Source organism: Corylus avellana, chromosome ca6, assembly GCF_901000735.1.
Source record: "Corylus avellana chromosome ca6, CavTom2PMs-1.0".
NCBI classification, from domain to species: domain Eukaryota; kingdom Viridiplantae; phylum Streptophyta; class Magnoliopsida; order Fagales; family Betulaceae; genus Corylus; species Corylus avellana.
Window position 1 is genome coordinate 29,294,794 of NC_081546.1, and position 18,171 is coordinate 29,312,964.

At 37.7% G+C, this 18,171-nt stretch overlaps 3 protein-coding genes across 10 annotated transcripts; 2 read left to right on the forward strand and 1 right to left on the reverse strand.

Moving 5' to 3' along the window:
- The first annotated feature begins 1,473 nt into the window (after positions 1-1,473).
- On the forward strand, positions 1,474-6,165 carry LOC132185768 (phosphatidylinositol N-acetylglucosaminyltransferase subunit A). 8 transcript variants are annotated; one of them, XM_059599549.1, is made up of 12 exons: positions 1,474-1,620; positions 1,741-1,873; positions 2,001-2,127; positions 2,371-2,576; positions 2,852-2,988; positions 3,221-3,793; positions 4,360-4,514; positions 4,843-4,933; positions 5,080-5,196; positions 5,292-5,395; positions 5,713-5,803; positions 5,892-6,165. In XM_059599549.1, exons 5-12 carry the CDS (start codon positions 2,869-2,871, stop codon positions 5,997-5,999), a joined length of 1,359 nt encoding a protein of 452 aa, XP_059455532.1. In that variant the 5' UTR covers positions 1,474-1,620; positions 1,741-1,873; positions 2,001-2,127; positions 2,371-2,576; positions 2,852-2,868; the 3' UTR covers positions 6,000-6,165. The 8 variants fall into 8 exon arrangements, with proteins under 8 accessions (XP_059455532.1, XP_059455530.1, XP_059455535.1 ...); XM_059599547.1 differs by having other exon boundaries at positions 1,741-1,845; positions 1,948-2,127; XM_059599552.1 differs by having other exon boundaries at positions 1,741-1,845; positions 1,948-2,127; positions 2,371-2,535.
- Positions 6,166-7,696: 1,531 nt separating this feature from the next.
- LOC132185573 (uncharacterized) lies at positions 7,697-8,581 on the forward strand. The gene has a single exon (XM_059599333.1). It carries the CDS (start codon positions 7,697-7,699, stop codon positions 8,579-8,581), a length of 885 nt encoding a protein of 294 aa, XP_059455316.1.
- A 647-nt stretch (positions 8,582-9,228) lies between these two features.
- Positions 9,229-13,221, reverse strand: LOC132184904 (leucine-rich repeat receptor-like protein kinase TDR). The gene is made up of 2 exons (XM_059598695.1): positions 10,422-13,221; positions 9,229-9,789 (listed from the first exon to the last, which is right to left on the reverse strand). The coding sequence occupies exons 1-2, from the start codon at positions 12,979-12,981 to the stop codon at positions 9,455-9,457; spliced, it is 2,895 nt and encodes a 964-aa protein (XP_059454678.1). The 5' UTR covers positions 12,982-13,221; the 3' UTR covers positions 9,229-9,454.
- Between the last annotated feature and the right edge of the window lie 4,950 nt (positions 13,222-18,171).

Genomic DNA, 18,171 nt, shown 5'->3' on the forward strand with positions numbered 1-18,171 from the left:
ATTTTACTTACATATGCTTACTAAAATAATGTGTAGTCCTAAATAATAAATGGATTGGGTGTGGCGGTATGACCCACCCGAATGTATTCGTGAGATTCTTGAGGCAAAGCAATCTGCTTTGTATTCTTTTATATGATTCTAATGAAATCACTTTTACTCAACAACAAAAAAAAAAAAAAAAAAATGATATGTAGCTCATTTATTGGTACCCAAAACAATTAATCAAGAAAAATGTAATGAGTACCAATTAATGAACTACACATCAGTTTTGTAAGCATTTGTTAGTAAAAATCTAGTACCCTTAGAATTTCTCATGTTTAATAGGGGTGTACAAGTTAGGGGTGAAAATGATCATTAACCGCTAACTGCTTTTAAATTCAGTTAGCAAAAACCACTAACCAACTAGGTAGTTATGGTTAGAGGTCTTAGGTTTTTTTAAAACCACTAACCGCCTATATAGATATTTTACCTATAGATATATAAAAAGGAGTATAACTTTAATGCGGTTTTTGCACGAACCAATGGTTTTGTGCCCACTATTCATAAGCTGACACATCGGCTGGGAACAAAATAATAACATGTTACCAAGACACATGATTCTTCATCTTTTATTCTTAAAAACAAAACCCTAATAACACAATCTCAACCCGCCGCCTGCCCCCACTACCGCCATCGCCCGTCACGCCATTCGTCATCTCCGCTTGCAGCCAGCCACGCTGCCTGGTATCTCACTGTAACTCCCCAAAATTGGCATTAGCCAGCCTGACAGGATTATTGGCAATTACTCCAATTTTAACCAACGGGTGGTTAAATGGGGAATTACCCATCTAAGCATTATCAAAGTTAATGAATAGGTAGATGAAATAAATATGATAAATCTATAATTCATTACAAGGACAAGTAGCTTGGAGGGAAAAGAAAAAAAAAAAAAGGGCAGTAATTACTAATTTGGAGGAAAAGTATATGAGAGCCCCTACTATCATGTCTATCCTGATAACACATATTTTGTAGCTTCAAATTATTATGTGACACATCATTAATTTAAGAAAAATGCAAAAAATAAAAGTGAGAACAATTACATCAAATCAGATAAAAAAAAACCCAGTAGCCGGCAAAACCCATGTACCCACGCCGGATGTCTCGCCGAACCCACGGGTTTGGTCAGCGGTGAATGCCTTAAACCCCGCCGGCAGTGACTTGCCTCAAAACTTATTTCTAATGCCTCAAAACCAGTTTCTAATGATCCAAAACCCATTTTTAATGCTTAAAAACTCGTTTCTAATGCTTCAAAACTCGTTTTTAGATTCAAAATTAAAATTTAGAAGTAGAAGATTAACCCTTTATCGATTTAATCACCATAAAATTTAGTGTATTATGATCAAACTTATTTTTGTGCACTTTTTATATTTTTGCTTATGTGTAAATTATTAATCGACGGCTATAAAAGAAGTGTTACGATGGTCTGATAAAAGATTTTCCCAATGACCCGGGCAGAACCCAAACACCCAAGAATTGCTCCCTCACAATTTTTGAAAACCCCCTACAGATTTTTGATTTCGCTTTCGAAGGAAGAGATCGAAGAGATATCTTCCTGGTCACCATTTCCAAGATTTTATTCAAGTAAATATTTAGGATTTTGACATTAATATTGTTATGTTTTTCGATCTGAAGCACTAATGGTAGTGGAAGTGTAAATGATAATTTTTTTTGATTCTTTTGGCACAATATTTTGTTCACCAGCTCGGCCCCATCTGTGCCTAAAGCTACTTGTGTTCAGTTTGTAGGTCAAGCTCGCCCCTCAGGTTCATAAAATTGCCTGAACCTCGCCCCATAATATTTTCTTGGGTAATATAATATCAGATGATAGTTTCAGGTACCCTTTATCTTTTTCAGAATTAAGCTTTCAATCCTTCTTTCTTTTTTGTTTCTTTTTTGGTCTTTTGGCAGTTCGGTTATGTTCGTTTTCAATGGCCATGATAATAATACGATGTTGTTGAAAGATGTTGATGGTGACTTGGATTGGCAACTTCAGTTTTGCGGGGTTCTTGATTGTTATGGGTGCCACAGGGTTGCAGAGGCAGAAAAAGTTGTGTAGAAACAAGCAGCTTCATCTTTCTCTGTAAACAGGTAAAGTTTTATGTAGAAGAAGTTTATTTTTTACTGTTAACCTCATGCATCACCAGAGACTGCATAGTGTAAATTGGGGTAACATAATGTGTGCACAAGAGACTGTATCAATAGGGGTGATTAAATGAGTTGAGCTCAGATGGTATAGATTGTGGCGACTGGTAGGGATGGTGGTAGATGAATGTCTAAAGGGGAATGCTATTAAGTGGGTTAGAGAATGACAAATATCAATCAAATTTGTAGGAAATTTGCTGAGCCGAATGTGAATGCTTTACGTGTCAAACTTCAGGCCAATCACCCAGTGTTCACGGATCAGTCCGGTTCCTTGTGATTAAAAACAACTAATTTCAATTCCTATCGCAAACCCAAGTACCAGAGGCCCCTAAATTTCTCATCCCTCTCAGAAAGGTTAGCAGTTAGCTCCTGATTTCAGCTTCCATAGCTGCTGGGTGAGGATCACTCTCTCCATGTTTTCTTGTTTTCTATTTTGTTTTTCCCTGTTGGGCTTATTTTGGATGCTGCAAGAAATCTTTGTGTTATGCGTTGGTGGTCTTACCTAAAAGATTGCCTTGGAATAATATATACTTGTAGTAATTTTGTTAAAAGTGTCTTGAATATGATATTACTTTTGTTTCCTGTACTGGTAGTTTTCCTCGTCATTTTGTTGTTGGATCTTGAATAAAATACTGTCTACCTCATAAATAGAAGATTGGTTTTATTGCAGGCAATTGTGATTACTTAATGGGTGAACCAAAAAGGCATAGGGTTCTGATGGTCTCTGATTTTTTCTATCCCAACTTTGGCGGTGTAGAGAATCACATCTATTATCTTTCACAATGCCTACTAAAGCTTGGTCACAAGGTCAGAGAGTGTTATTTGGTTTGTTGGTCAACTCTTTGCTCTTTCATTAGCCATTTGTAGAGAAAGTGAGGAAAGAGGAGATTGAAGGTTTCTTCTGCTTTTTTTTTTTTAAAGAAAAAAAAACCAAAAAAATGTTATATCTGTACTTTTTTCTTTTTTGTTGTTGCATAAATTATCAAGAAGAAATTTTTTTGTCCTTGATGACAAAGACTTTGTTTATTTCACTGTGCAGGTGGTGGTTATGACTCATGCCTATGGAAATCGTTCTGGGGTGAGATATATGACTGGTGGCCTGAAAGTCTACTATGTACCGTGGAAGCCATTTCTCATGCAAAATACATTACCAACCTTTTATGGGACACTTCCAATTATAAGGACTATCCTTATTCGAGAAAAAATATCGTTGGTTCATGGGCATCAAGCCTTCTCAACTCTTTGCCATGAAGCTTTAATGCATGCACGCACTATGGGGTACAAGGTTGTATTTACTGATCATTCACTGTATGGTTTTGCTGACGTGGGAAGCATCCACATGAACAAGGTATTGCAGTTTACTTTAGCAGACGTAAGCCAGGCCATTTGTGTTTCTCATACAAGCAAAGAAAACACTGTGCTACGTTCAGGTCTGCCACCGGAAAAGGTCTTTGTTATACCTAATGCTGTTGACACAGCTATGTTCAAGCCTGCCACGGAGAGACCCAGTGGTAACGAAATTGTTATTGTTGTGATTAGTAGATTGGTTTATCGAAAGGGTGCAGATTTACTTGTTGAAGTCATTCCAGAAGTTTGCCGCATATATCCCAATGTGAGTTGCTTTAATCACATTATTTCTTATTGGATTTCTATTCGTGCTTGTTGGCCGTTACACTTGGTTTTGTTTTCTTCGTTGATATGGAAGTAGCATGAATTATCCCCTGATTCCATGTTCACTATTATTAGTGGGTCGCTACTTTTCTGTTAGCAACTGCCAAAGTTAATGAGAGATTATGGAGTCACCGGGTCAGCGTAACTTGACTAGGTGATTTATGACTTCCCATTGTGCCCCCAAGCCCATGTGTTAGATCTTTGCATGCACAATAGCTTTTCGTCGTCTAATGGTGAGGGGGAAAATGCTAACAACTCTATTTATAAGTCAGTGGACATGCCCTGTATCCTGGGATTCATTAGATCAACATATTTATGACGTATCCAACTATTCACTAGTGTCTGTTCTGTTATTTTATCCTCCATTTGTCATTGAGAGATTTATATAAAGGGTTCACCCTGTTATGGATGGGGTTATCAGTTTATGTGATTAGGGGGGATTTATTCCATTGTTTGGGCAAAGGAAGAAGAGATTAACTCTTATTCTAATTTGAACTATATGTTAAGGTTCGTTTCATTGTTGGAGGAGATGGACCTAAACGGGTGCGGTTGGAAGAGATGAGGGAGAAGCATTCACTCCAAGATCGAGTTGAAATGTTGGGTGCTGTACCACATGCTCGAGTACGATCTGTCTTGATTTCTGGCCATATATTCTTAAACAGGTATCTATTCATGGAAGTTCTCTTTCAAGTATATATATTTTCAGTTCAATTATGTCGAGAAGAATTTTATTTTGACTTGGAGACTAGACAAACTGACTTGAAATTATGGTTTCTAAAATTCAAAATATCTGTTCATCTTATAGTTGGATGTAGCCAATTGCCAAATTTGTAAATGGAACTTAACAATTGTAGACAATAGAGAATTAGTGGCATCTCTCAACCTGCACAAATATCAGTTTAACCAAGTAGTAGCGAATTTTTAATGGATATGACCCTAGCATGGTATTTTTCTTCTATTTTTCTGATCTGATTTTTGTCCTTTTGGCAGTTCTTTAACAGAAGCTTTTTGCATAGCCATATTAGAAGCTGCTAGTTGTGGATTATTAACAGTCAGTACACGCGTAGGAGGTGTCCCAGAGGCATGTATAATGAGATGTTTCTTCTCTACCTAGTTGATATGATTAATATTATAGTCCTTTGTTAATGAGATCTTTGTTAGAATAGTTGAGCTCCCATTGATCTTTAGGTAGCATTTTAGTCTAGCTAACTTCTTGTGTCCTCATAGGTTCTACCAGATGACATGATTGTACTTGCGGAGCCAGATCCTAGTGATATGGTACAAGCAATCAAGAAGGCAATATCTATACTTCCCAAGATTGACCCACAAGCCATGCACAATCGTGTGAGTGCATTATTTAATATCAACTTTGGTCTATGAAGATTTGACTACTTATACAGTGGCCAATTTGTTAATTTTGTTTCCTTATTTGCTGATAGATGAAGAAGCTCTATAATTGGCATGATGTTGCGAAAAGGACAGAGATTGTATATGACCGTGCTCTGAAATGCTCGAATCAAAGTCTTCTCGAACGACTCTCACGGTAAGATAACACTTGATTGGATGCTCGTGTTTCAAGGCAAATTAGTCCACTAAAATGGATTTGTGGTTCATACATTATCGATCATCTATTTTGGCGATTACCTGTATAATCAAAACACAAAAATCTTCATTTGGTGGACAAAAGACCCAATTAAAGTTGTTTCTCCAATACTCCAAGTGTTCAGGTACTTGAATCGGCAATCGCCAGCCTTGATGATGCTACCATGATACACTTGATTCAGTTTTTTTTTTTCTTCTTATTTGTTCATTAGTTCATAGCATTAGGGGTTATTTCAAGAGGCTTATTTTGTTCACCAGGTACCTCTCATGTGGAGCTTGGGCAGGCAAGCTGTTTTGCTTGGTTATGATCATTGGTTTTTTGTTATGGAGACTATTGCAACTATGGCAGGTAACATAGTGCTTCTTCATGTCCTCTTTGCCATTCTGTTTTGTCTTCTTTCCCATGCGGTAATTATCTTCCTTCCATATTCCATTAGCCTGCAGAAGATATTGAGGTTGTACCTGATATTCTTCTACCCCATGATGAAGATAGAGAAATTTTGCATGACTTCAAGTCTTCCAACGAGGAACACAGCTTGAGATGATTCTTTTCTAGTTTCCATTGGTTTTTACATGTGTGTATTGTACTGGAAATATGATGTAATGAAATATTAGGGGCCCCTCTTCTGGTTCAAAGCTCTGCAGCTTATTTTTAGAACAGATTATAAGAGCAAATGTCCAAGCATTCCCAAATAAAAGCCCAAATCGACATGACTAAGTTTTCTTTTAAATTGCGTGGGAAGAAAAGGCGATTACTAAATTTCACTAACCACATATGCTAGGCGGTTAGCGGTCAGTAAACATATAACTGTCTGCTATAACCGTTTTTTTTCAAAGTTGGGCCTTTGGGCCACAACGACGTTTATATGATGATATGATAATATTCTACTACATACGACATCATTTCGAAATTTTTATATATATATTTAAACACAACGACGTCGTTTCATGTATTTATATATATATATAATTGTGGATAAATGCAAAATTGTTCCATGTGATTTGCCTAAATTACAAATCACTTTTTGTGGTATAAAAAATAATTTTTAGGTTTCTATAGTTGGCCTAAATTACAAACCATTCCATGTGGTATAAAAAATAATTGATAAGTTTTCAGGGTATGTTAAAATAACAGTTTACTCCCTAAAATTAATTTTCGTTAAGTAATTTAACAAAATCTGTTACTTTTTCACGTCCTGTAACTACTATAGTAAATTAATTTAATCTCTTCTATTCTTGAAATTCTACTTTGTGCGTAACCCTAACTTATTTTCATTTACCTCGTCACGAATTGTGAGCATTTTGCGAGAATTTGACGGTCGCATTTTGTGAAGTGGTTGAGGAAAATGAAGATGAGGGAGGGTTACACACAGAGTAAAATTTTGGGGATATAAGAGATTATGCTAATTTACTGTAGCAATATTAGGTTAATTTACTTTAGCAGTATGACATGGAGTGAGAGCTGATGTGTGATCTTAGTTGGCATCGTAAATGACATGAAAAATCCTAATTGTTATTTTTGAAAGTCAAAAATTAATAATAACACGTGTCGCGTCTTTATTGGGTATGACATGGCAAAGTGACATATTTTGTCGATTACTTAACGAAAATTGATTTCATGAAGTAAATTGTTATTTTGGCATACCTTGAGGACCTATAAATTATTTTTTATATCACATAGAGTGATTTGTAATTTAAGCCAACTACATGGACTTATAAATTATTTTTTATACCACATATAGTAATTTGTAATTTAAGCCAACCATAGGTCCACAATGACCAATTTTATATTTATCCCATATAAATATAATATATATTATATAAAATATACATAAAGGCAATTAGAACCGCTAACCGTAACCGCCTAGGCGATTAGTAATTTTTCCTAACCGCCTTCAAAAGCAATTAACGGAAATAAGTAGAGGTATTTGATCCTATTTCGTTAAAGAGAAATGTTAGTATTTATTCTTGTCCTTCTCTCATTTTTCTTCATCATTTGTTTTTTAAAAATTAACCATTAAATTTTTAAGATTTATATGATGCATCTAAATGAAGGTAAATCTAATAATTGATTTTTTTTTTTTTTTTTTTTTAAAGAAAAAAAAAAAAAGAGAAAAGTACAAGAATAGATGCTCACGTGTTCAAACCAATTTTTTTATATTTATAAAGAGAATACTTCTCCTACTAAACGTGGAAACCTCGTTATCAACACGACCAGGACCAAGCGTCCACGACCGTAACCATGGCTACCTACAATCCCACTAACCCACCGCCACCGCCACCGCTCTCCCACGCCACCACCACGAATAAGCCCGCCGTGGCTTTTACCACGCCCCCAAACTACGCTTCACGCCTCTCTCGCCTCCTCACCCTCAAGGGCTACGATCCCCTCTGGTGCCCCACTCTCGGCGTTCACGCCACCCCGCACACCCTCATTCCCTACCTCTCTCCCCCAAACCTCGACGCCTTCTCCGCCCTCGTCTTCACCTCACGCGCCGCCATCGACTCCTTCTCCGCCGCCGCTGCCGCTTTCGACCAGCCCCTCCTCTCCCCCCGCGGCGAGGCCTTCATAGTCGCCGCGCTAGGCAAGGACTCGGAGCTCATCAACCACGACGTCGTGTCGAAGCTCTGCGAAAACGCTAAAAGGATTAGGCTTTTGGTCCCTCCGGTCGCGACTCCGAGCGGCTTGGTCGAGTCGCTCGGGGACGGGCTCAGCCGGAGGATTCTGTGCCCGGTCCCGCTCGTGGTGGGCCTCACAGAGCCGCCGGTGGTCCCGGACTTTCTCCGGGACCTGGAGGACAAAGGGTGGGTTCCGGTGAGGGTGAGCGCGTACGAGACGCGCTGGGCGGGGGCGGACTGCGCGCGCAGGGTGGTGGAGAGAGGGCGGGAATTGGGTGCGGTGGTGTTCACGAGTAGCGCAGAGGTGGAGGGGCTGTTGAAGAGCTTGAGGGAGTTTGGGTGGAGGGATTGGGAGGAGTTTGTGAGGGAGAGGTGTCCGGAGGTGGTGGTGGCGGCCCACGGGCCGGTGACGGCGGCGGGGGCGGAGAGACTTGGTGTGAAGGTGGATGTGGTGAGCTCAAGGTTTGATAGCTTTGAGGGCGTAGTGGATGCACTTGGGCTGAGATAATGGATGAGATGGGCTTTTAGCTTAGCCGCTTAGGATTTAAGATTTTTTGATCAAACTTGTATGTAATTTTGTTTTGTAATAGAAAATTTATGAAATTTTTTGTGTATGATTATAAGTTGCATTTCAATTACTCGTGGAATACAATGATTATGTTTCAGAAGAAGAGAATTTTAACCAATCCAGCTTTTCTTTTGTTGTAGTCCTTTTCTTGTTTTACTAAAAGGTTATCAAATATCCCTATCACCCTAGAACTTGTCATGAGTAGTCTTTTTAAATGGAGCTCTTTAATTCAAGAACATCTTTTATGCAGGAAATTGCAAGATAAGCCATGGCTTAGAAAGAAGTCTCCTTGCAATCCAATTGAAAGCAAATTATGATATGGGTGTCCTTTTCAAACTAATCCTGGCTTAACTTGTTGGACAAAGTTTTCACCCCCTATCACCCTCTCTCATTCCTCAAAACTTATTTGGCGATTTTAATGCACCAAATGATATGGGAGATTACTCATCGTTAGAGCGGGTGAAAATCATATACATGTGAGAATTTTCTCTAACCCGATTTAAAAGAAAACTTTGTCCCGGCTTAGTGAGCGGACTTTGCAACATAACTGATTTTATGTAAAAGAAGGAATGTATGGCCCAAGTACAAAATGGGAGAGTGAAAGCAGATAAATAAAATAAGTCCCTCAAAACCCATAAGATGGGTGAAGGGTGGTACACAAACCTTATAGGCAACTATAATACAGCAAAACAGTTCTAATAATTATCACAAAAGGCAAGCTATAGAACAAATTTACCACAAACAGTCACTCTTATTAGCTAACTATTTGCTATATCTTTTATGTCCTTAAATATGGTAATTGTGTAACTGAGATTATAGTCCTCCTGCTTTAGAAGTTGTGTCAGTATCTTGTGGCTTCAATCCAGATAAAAGCTTCAGTGCATCTTCCATTGATGGCCGATCAGATGTCCTACTCCTAGTGCAGAGGAAGGCAACTTCAAGAACCAATTTTATCTCCTCTTTCACAGAGGGTTTAGACTCAACTTCGTTCTCATGGTGAATTTCTCTCAAAAGAACCTCCCTTGGCTTGCTGTGTATGCTTGTCCCCGCATCTGTCAACTTCCCATTTGTTAAAATTTCCACAATGATCTCTCCAAAGTTGTAAACATCCATGTAAAGCTCCTCTTTTATGGCATTGTTGGTTTCACCTGTTCAAAGATGAACAAAAAAACAAGCCTTAAGGACTGCTTCTATTCCTGAATAAAGACTATGAGAATATATAGAATCAATAGAGGCTGATATACAAAAAGATATCAAACTTTGGAGAAATTCCCTTTCAAACGTCTTTCATGACTCTGTGGGCAAAATAGACTGGTTTTTTATGCTCTGTTTTGAAATAGTAGAGATAATTTGCTATTCATGATTGTATGTTGTGATTGCCAAGGAATATTATTCTTGCTGCTATTGACTTAACAAGCAACAACTTTCTTGGTTGGACCAGTTGTGATTTTTCAAAGCTTATAAAGTATATGTACAAGTTATTCAGACATTCTCTCAACATTGGTAATGTTGGAATATTTGGTGAAAGCTTTAATTTGTTTGTTTGACACAAAGGGAATAAACATCTTCTTAAGCTTTTGCACAATTGATGGTCTAACATGGTATTTCTGACTCCTACAGTTTGCCTCCATTTTAATTAAATATTCTATATAAATGTTTACCATTTTCTATTGGCTTTAAGTTTTTTAGATAACCGGTGATTTAGCAGCTATTTATAGAGAAGAATCCTCAGAACAGCTTACATGTACTACATGAAAGAATAATGTTTAGTTATGCATACCTGTTTCCTTCTTGGAAGCTGCTGGAAATGAACCTTTATTCAACTGTACCAGATATTTGATACCCAACTCTGCCAAATGGGGTTCCATGTTTTCATCAAACACTATGTTACTTGACTTCAAATCTCCATGAGGAATTGCTGGATAACAGTCATGATGAAGGAAGCAAAGTCCCTTTGCAATCCCAACTATAATTTTGTACTTGGCTGCCCAGTCCCTTTTCATTCTCATCTTCTCAGCTAAATTCCCATTAGGCAAGTAGTCATACAAAAGATAAGCCAAGTGCTTGTTGTAGCAAAATCCCAGTAATCTAATCAAATTCTTGTGCCTTGCATTTCCCATTCGTGTTATGAATTCTGACATGACCCCCATTCTCTTTGCTTCCCATTCAATTTTCCTCACCAAAACTGTTATACCTGTGGGCAGGACTGCTTTGCAAGCTGAAGTTGATGGTGCTTGCACTGTTTCTGTGGATTCTGTAGAACTGAAGCTCCTCAAAACATCATTTGCTGTGAATCGAGGGAGTCCATGAAATGAGACCATCTTCCACTGGCCTTTAAATCCTCGGTGGAAATAAATTATACCAAGCACCGATGCTGCAATGACTACAACCACCCCTGCACTCAGTAGCAGGATCCATGTAATCTTCCCTATGCCTTTGCTTCCCAATATTGCAATTGAACCAGGACATGGTCGCAGGGGTGCTCCACATAGCTGCGGATTTCCAACAAATGCACTGCTATCCATTGATCTAAACAACTTTTCTGAAGGAATAGAGCCGGTGATATCATTGAAAGAAACATTCAGAAGTAGTAAGCTTGCAGAACTACCAAACTTCACAGGTATTGGGCCATTGAAACTATTGTGTGAGACGTCTAGGACACCAAGAGCAGGAAGACTTGCAAGCTCTTCAGGTATATGGCCTGACAAATTATTGTTTGCTAAATGCACCTTCTCTAGAAGCTGGCAATTAGAAACACTTTTTGGGACAGTTCCTGATAAATTGTTCATGCTCAGTTCAATAAAAGAAATGGATTTGCAAGATTGGAATGGAGGAATATTGCCTGAGATACTACAAGAGGATGCTGAAAATTTCTGAAGATGTGGCAAAGACCATGTTTCTGCAGGGACCATGCCTCCTAGTTCTTGGTTGTTAGAGATATTGAAGTACTCAAGCTTGGAAGCTTGGGATATATCTGCTGGAATCCCACCTGTAAACTTGTTCCTGGACAAGTCCACGTAACTTATACCAGAAAGATGGCTGAATTTCAAAGGGATCTCACCTGAGAATGAATTATCTTCGAGTCGAAGACGAACAAGTGAAGAACAATTTGAGAGAGATGGTGAGAGACTGCCGGAAAATTTATTCGAAAACAAGATCAACTTAAATAGCATGCCTCCCGAACATATGTCAGGTGGAATGGTGCCAGTGAAAAAGTTTGTGGAAACATCCACCCACTTGAGTTTGGAGTTTCTGCCCAAGCTACGAGGAAGTGACCCAGAGAAGAAATTGTTCCATATAAGAAGAGTTTCCAGTGATGGAAGCTGTGCAATTCCTTCAGGGACAGTGCCATTCATCTCATTGTACATAAGACTGAGCAGTCTCAGGTTTTTCAACTCTGCAAAGCTCTCAGGTATAGGCCCAGAAATTTGGTTATCAGAAAGATCCAAATCTGTGAGAGGCATGATTCTGCCGAACTCCCATGGTATCAATCCTGTGAGCTGGTTTCTGAAGAGAAAAACTGATTGCAGCTTGGTGAGATTGGAGAGTTGCTTTGGTATTGGGCCTGAGAGATTTGCTCCAGCAATATCAAGATACTGAAGTTCACCCATGTTGCCCAATTCCCATGGAATACTTCCTTGATAAGTGTTGTAGCCAATCTCCATATGGGTGACTGTTTTGAGATTGCCCAATTCTGGTGGTATGCTACCATTCAGAAAATTTCCTGCCAGGTGAAGAAACTCCAGGCTCTTGAAAGAACCATATTCTGATGGGATTGGTCCCTTGAAATAACTCCCAGCAAAATTAAGAACCTTGAGATGGTCAAGCTGGGAAACTTCAATTGGCAATGGCCCTGAAAAGCTGTTGCTGAAGGCATCAAACAGAACCAGGTTCCGGACAGCAGATATCCCCCCAGGAAAGTGGCCAGAAAAATTGTTTCTTCTGATAGCTAAGCTTTTTAGACTGGTGAGGTTGAAAATTTCCACAGGAAGTGGCCCAGAGAAAAAGTTGTGGCTGAGGTTGAGATCAACAAGCCCAGTGAAGACATTGAATTGCTTCCCTGTCATTACACCAGCAAGATTCTTCATAGACAGGTCTAAACCAATAACAATGGTTTTGTTCTTGTCACAAGTGATGCCAGACCAAGAACATGCATATACTTCTCCTCCAGGTGCATTCTCTCCAGAAGGCAGAAGCCAGTCATTCAAACTGTGATAATCATCTACAAGCTCAGATTTTAGACTCAGAAGCGCCTCCGTGGAGGGATCAATGGCTGAGACCACAAAGATGAACATGGAAGCAAGAAGAAGATTGTAAGACAAGCACTGGAAAATCTCCATTGGAAATCGCAGTGCATGAGAAAGAGGGACAACTGTGAACACCCCAGAAAAGAGAACTGTCAGTTTATAATAACATAAATAGTATTTGTTTTGCTGAGCAAGGAATTCATGGGGACTAGAGAAAGTGAAGTTCAACTGTGCATAAAAGCAGGGAGAATGAGTGAATGAGTAGTGTATAGTGTTTAGTTGATATATGGGAATATTATTGGGTTGCTTTGGGAGCAAGAGGGGACCTCTGTGTTTTTGTTTATTTGGATGGTGTTGGCCATTAGGGAATAAAGCTCTTATACCTGGGGGCATCTTTTTCTTCCTTTTCACTGCAGAGAATCCAATAAGTTAGCAGCCCAAATTAATTTTGAATTGGTATTTGAACACTGTGGGACATGAAAGGAAATCATCAATATCCATGTTTAATGTTTTATGTAATAAAAAGGATAAAGGTGTCTTGTATGGCCTATTTGGGTTGGACAGATTGAAGCTAATTGCTGAATTTTAAGTAAGGTGGAGCATTATGTAAGAAAGGCATATCAGAATTGAAAATAATAGACATCTATTGAGATATTGCCATTAGCTTCTTTTAATTATTATTTTATGGATAAAGTTTTCTTTCAATTAAATTGAGTTAGAAGAATTTCCTTCAACTCAATCTATTAAAATAACATGTTTCCCAAAAAACAAAATTGAAAATTACGCATCGTTTGGTAACGACTTTTAGGGGTGTTTTTATTTTTAAAATTTCGAATGGGCGCTTTTTGAAAAGCATGCAGCCCTAGTGTGAATTTGACAACCTATTAAGACTAAGTATCTGCAATTTGTCACTTTCGACTGTCACCCAACCATTTTTTTTCTTTTGTAGAATGCAAAAAGCTCAGCTAATAGGAGTTACCAAACATAGCCTCTATTAATGAATTGGATTGGAGAAAGTTCATCCAACCAAGTGTAGGCAATAACTTTGTTCATATTTTATTGCTACCATTTTCTTTCAATTATTTCTGTGATCATGTGGCATAATGCATGGGGATAGAGAACGTGAAAGGAATATTATGGCATGATTGTGTTAGCACCGAAAAGATTTTATCACAGTAATAGAGTAAAGAGGTGCCAACTAAACGGCTATAAACTCTCCTTTTGTGTTTTGTTTCCTTGCTAATGCCTAAGTGAAAAGGGATATGCTCCTCTGTTTCTTTAACAGGGGTCTTAGAAACAGCTGGATTTTCCATAAGTTTACTAATTACGGTCTACAGTATAATAAGGATTGACCTTACAGAAAAATAACTTTTCTAAAGAATGAAGAGAGAGAAGAAAAAAAATGCAATTTGAAAATTGAATGGTTAGTATATGGCTTGAATATGGTCAACAAACAACTTATTTACTTGGGGATTGTTTCAAAAACCGCAGTTTCTGACAACCCTTTTTCTTGGCGTTTTGAGACCAAGAAGCTTAGACCGAGCCAATTTTTTAAGGACAAAGTTTTCATTTTCAAACTGGATTGGAGGAATTTCCTTCAACCTAGTCTATAAAAGTGACATGTGTCCCTTGAACATGTGAGATGCAAATATTTTTTAATAGCAGTGACAAAGTTGAAATACATTTTATTAAAAACTTATGTGCATCTCACATGTTATTAAAAAAATTGACACATGTTACTTTTATAGACTACGTTGAAGAAAATTCCTTCAACTCAATTTGGAAGAAAACTTTGTCCATTTTAATTTATTTTATGGTCTTTCTAGCACTGTATTAACTATTTTGGGGCAATTGATACTAGAACTCACACCCCTTCCCTTTGTAGTAATAAAATTTTATCTTAAAACAAAACAAAAAAAGCATATGGCTTGAATAAGTTGAAGCATGCATAGTAATATGGATTCAAATTCCTAGGGCATTGCATGGGGGGTGCAAGTATAATACATTTTTTTCTGAAAAATGAACGGTCCAGATCGTGCCAACAATGCAAACAAAAAAAGTAGCCTAAATGGTCAACCACTCCAAAAAAGGTAATATGGGGGTGGTCGAACTACTCTTTTGGCCGAAGTTGGCCATCTTTGGCCACCCATTAAAAAAAAAAAAAAAACTTGGTTGCATTGCTGGCACCATCTATATTGCATTCCATACAATATCTTAGGAATCTGAATCCAGGTAATATCATGCAAGTGGAGAACTGTGTATTTCCCCCCACCGTATTCTAATGCATGTCAGTGTATAACAGACAAAGGGTAAGCCACTGGGTAGGGATTCACCAAGCTTTTGAAGTGACAGTGGCAGGTGCATGCAAGGAAAGCAAAGCATAAAGACAAAGGATTGTGAGAAAAAAGGAGTGTTGCCTTTTTCTTGATTTATCATTCAGCTTCCGCTTTTGGCTCCTTGAACGACAGAAAAGGTAATCCCCCTCAGATCATTGTACAAAATCCCAGATAATAATATAATTCTAGGCAAAATGAAAAAAAAAAAAAAATGTATAATGATTAAATGTCATGCTACCCATAGCATGATTTGATGATACTGTGGACTGCTACGTGACACTTATCACGTTAATTTGTAAAAAATTTATAGTAAAAACGGTAGCACTCGTAGTCGTAGCAACACTTAAAAGCCTAAATAGGTGACCATTTTTTTTTTTCCTATCTAAAATATACAGTTGCAAGGGTTATTTAATGTGATATTTACACCCATTAACTTTCTTGAAAGAGCCATTGTATACAACAGTTATCCTCTTCTTTTTAACTGATTTGACATTGAAGTAGAATGGACGCAAGAAGCTTGTCCTCTATAATTCAATACTGCACAAAATTTTTGTCCTTTGCTTTTATATGCTGCGAAAGGTTAGGATCAATGCCTGTCTATGCTTTAATATATGAGCAAAAACAGAATGGCAATCAATTGTTTTTTGGTACATCACGAGAGAGACCTGCAATTCTTCACAGTCCTCTCGTGACAATTTATTGCAATTGAATGTGAACAATAATATACCAAAACAAGAAGAAAAAAAAAAGAAGAGTCCAACGTGCTCTCTCTTTCTCTCGACGGGATTTACATGCTCAAACAGGTGTCTGGACAGCTCGAAATGTAAGTCTACCTGTAGTTTAAGAATCCTCTCTATCATTAACGGTCCGAATTGATTGCAATTTAGATAGGACAGCTCGAAATGTAAGTCTACCTGTAGTTTAAGAATCCTCTCTATCATTAACGGTCCGAATTGATTGCAATTTAGATAGCGGGATTATAACCAATCCTTGTCCCTTCTAAGATATGCCAAGCACAATTGAAAAGCCAAATTTTCACAAATTTTACAAGACAAATTCTGAGTCACCCATAGAATGCTTTTCTTTTTGGGCTTTATGCTTTTCTGGTTGGGGTTAAAGTTGAATCCCAAATCCCAGCCTACTCTTACATACTATACTATGATAGTACTGACCATGTTAGTAGACCTTAAAAGATGTTTTTACTTTGTAGCGTCTACAGTTCAAAGTCCCAGTCATTTAAAAAGCAACCAATTGTTTCTTTTTATTTGTGAGTAAGAGTACAAAGATAGATCAACAAGGGTTATTTCCATTGTCTAGGCAAATGGATAACTAGAGCAGAAAGGAGATGGGAATGCTTCTTGAGTTGGAAGAGAGGAGACTCAATTTTGCCGCATTTTGAGCACAGAAGTTTACGTTAGTGTAAATTTTGCTAACTTTTCAAGAAGAGGAAAAAACAATGAAATTCTTTAAGGTACAATGATGCTGCCAGTTAAACAAACAATTGGTTAAACTCTAGCAAAGAGCCTAATGTTTAGTGAAGATCAGATTTTTCTTAGACAATGTTTCTACTGTCTGTTGGTTGCCCTAACCAATTCAGTCAAAGGACTGAAGAAGAAAAAGATAGGGAGAATTCTCCAAGAAATTTCCCAAAGATGATTTTGAAAAAGACACTGCACCAACCGTGCGCCCATAGGATGAGAGAGGATCACATCTTTTTAGGAAAAAGAAGCTTGAATTGGATCCCATTAGAGTCAAAAGAGTAGGAGCTTATGCTTGATTTGATATCTCTTACTATAATCATAAGAAAAAGTACAACTAAAAATATATAATAAGTCATTACATAAAGTAATTAAGCACCTTTATTTTTCCTTTTATTTTTTATTTTTGAACTTTTTTATATGAGTGGGCACCCCCTTTACACTCAAAAAAGACCTCTTCTAACCTTGAATAAGGAGCTGCTATGGTTAAAATGAAGGCAAATTTGGACCTTCTCAGGGCCATATAATTAAGAGGGGTGAAACATCTAGTCAATATATTTGGTGGTGCAGAAACTAATGAAGCAAAATGGATATACATTCTACAAACAAAACCATCAATCATGCATTGCAGGTGGAGTTGGTAAAGTGATTGAAGAAAAAGAAGGGCTCTCTTTGTTTCTTTCTCTTCATCAAAAATCAGTTCAGATTACTGTTTATGTTTGCTTTCAATGACCAAAACAACAACAAAGTGACAGCACCATGGTGGCAACAGATTAAATGTTGATGCAATATTATTAAACCCCACGCCATTGTTACCCCAATCAGCATCAATAATGATTTATATCCCACTCCCAAATAATACATTAGAGTTGATCAAACAAATCAGTGTGTAAGCATGACGCCCTAAAAAGCTAGTCATATATTGAGAAGATGAACCAAACGAGGCCTAAACGTATTAAAACAGGCATTTCTATGAACCAAATATTTATTTAACTAAATGAAGTCAGTTTGCAATACCATAATGTCTACCTTAATACAAATTGAAATAGAAGCCAATTGATATGATTTGAAAAGAACTAGCTTGTTGATGCCCCAGGAGACTATTAGTGATGAGACTAGTTTCCCTGTCAACTAAAATTCCTAGTCATTTCCTAGGTGATTGATTCCCTTGCCTGTTAAGTTATTCTTATAGTACAACAAGAGGCCATTAAGAATACAAAAAAACAAAAAAAAAGGCTGGTATTTTAGGTTAAAGAATCTACAATCACCACAAGGCAGAGATTGCTTTGAGTCAAGATGCTAAAGAGCCTAGCCCGGAGGTCAACCTAAATGGAAAGGAAGGGCAAATCCTACAGACAATCTTATCAAAGTGGGAAAAAACTATACTGTTTTTTCTTGGTGAAAATATGATGAAAAAGATTCCTAAATAGAATGATCATCTAGATAACCAAAATTGAAACAACTTTAGA

Bases quoted from the DNA above. Each gene is read 5' to 3' on its own strand.
- LOC132185768 (XM_059599549.1), top strand. From the start codon at position 2,869: ATGGGTGAACCAAAAAGGCATAGGGTTCTGATGGTCTCTGATTTTTTC. The intron at 4,934-5,079 runs GCATGTATAATG...GTGTCCTCATAG, and splicing joins GCGTAGGAGGTGTCCCAGAG to GTTCTACCAGATGACATGAT. The intron at 5,396-5,712 runs GTAAGATAACAC...TTTGTTCACCAG, and splicing joins CTTCTCGAACGACTCTCACG to GTACCTCTCATGTGGAGCTT.
- LOC132185573 (XM_059599333.1), top strand. From the start codon at position 7,697: ATGGCTACCTACAATCCCACTAACCCACCGCCACCGCCACCGCTCTCC.
- LOC132184904 (XM_059598695.1), bottom strand. From the start codon at position 12,981: ATGGAGATTTTCCAGTGCTTGTCTTACAATCTTCTTCTTGCTTCCATG. The intron at 9,790-10,421 runs GTATGCATAACT...ATCTTTGAACAG, and splicing joins AGCTTCCAAGAAGGAAACAG to GTGAAACCAACAATGCCATA.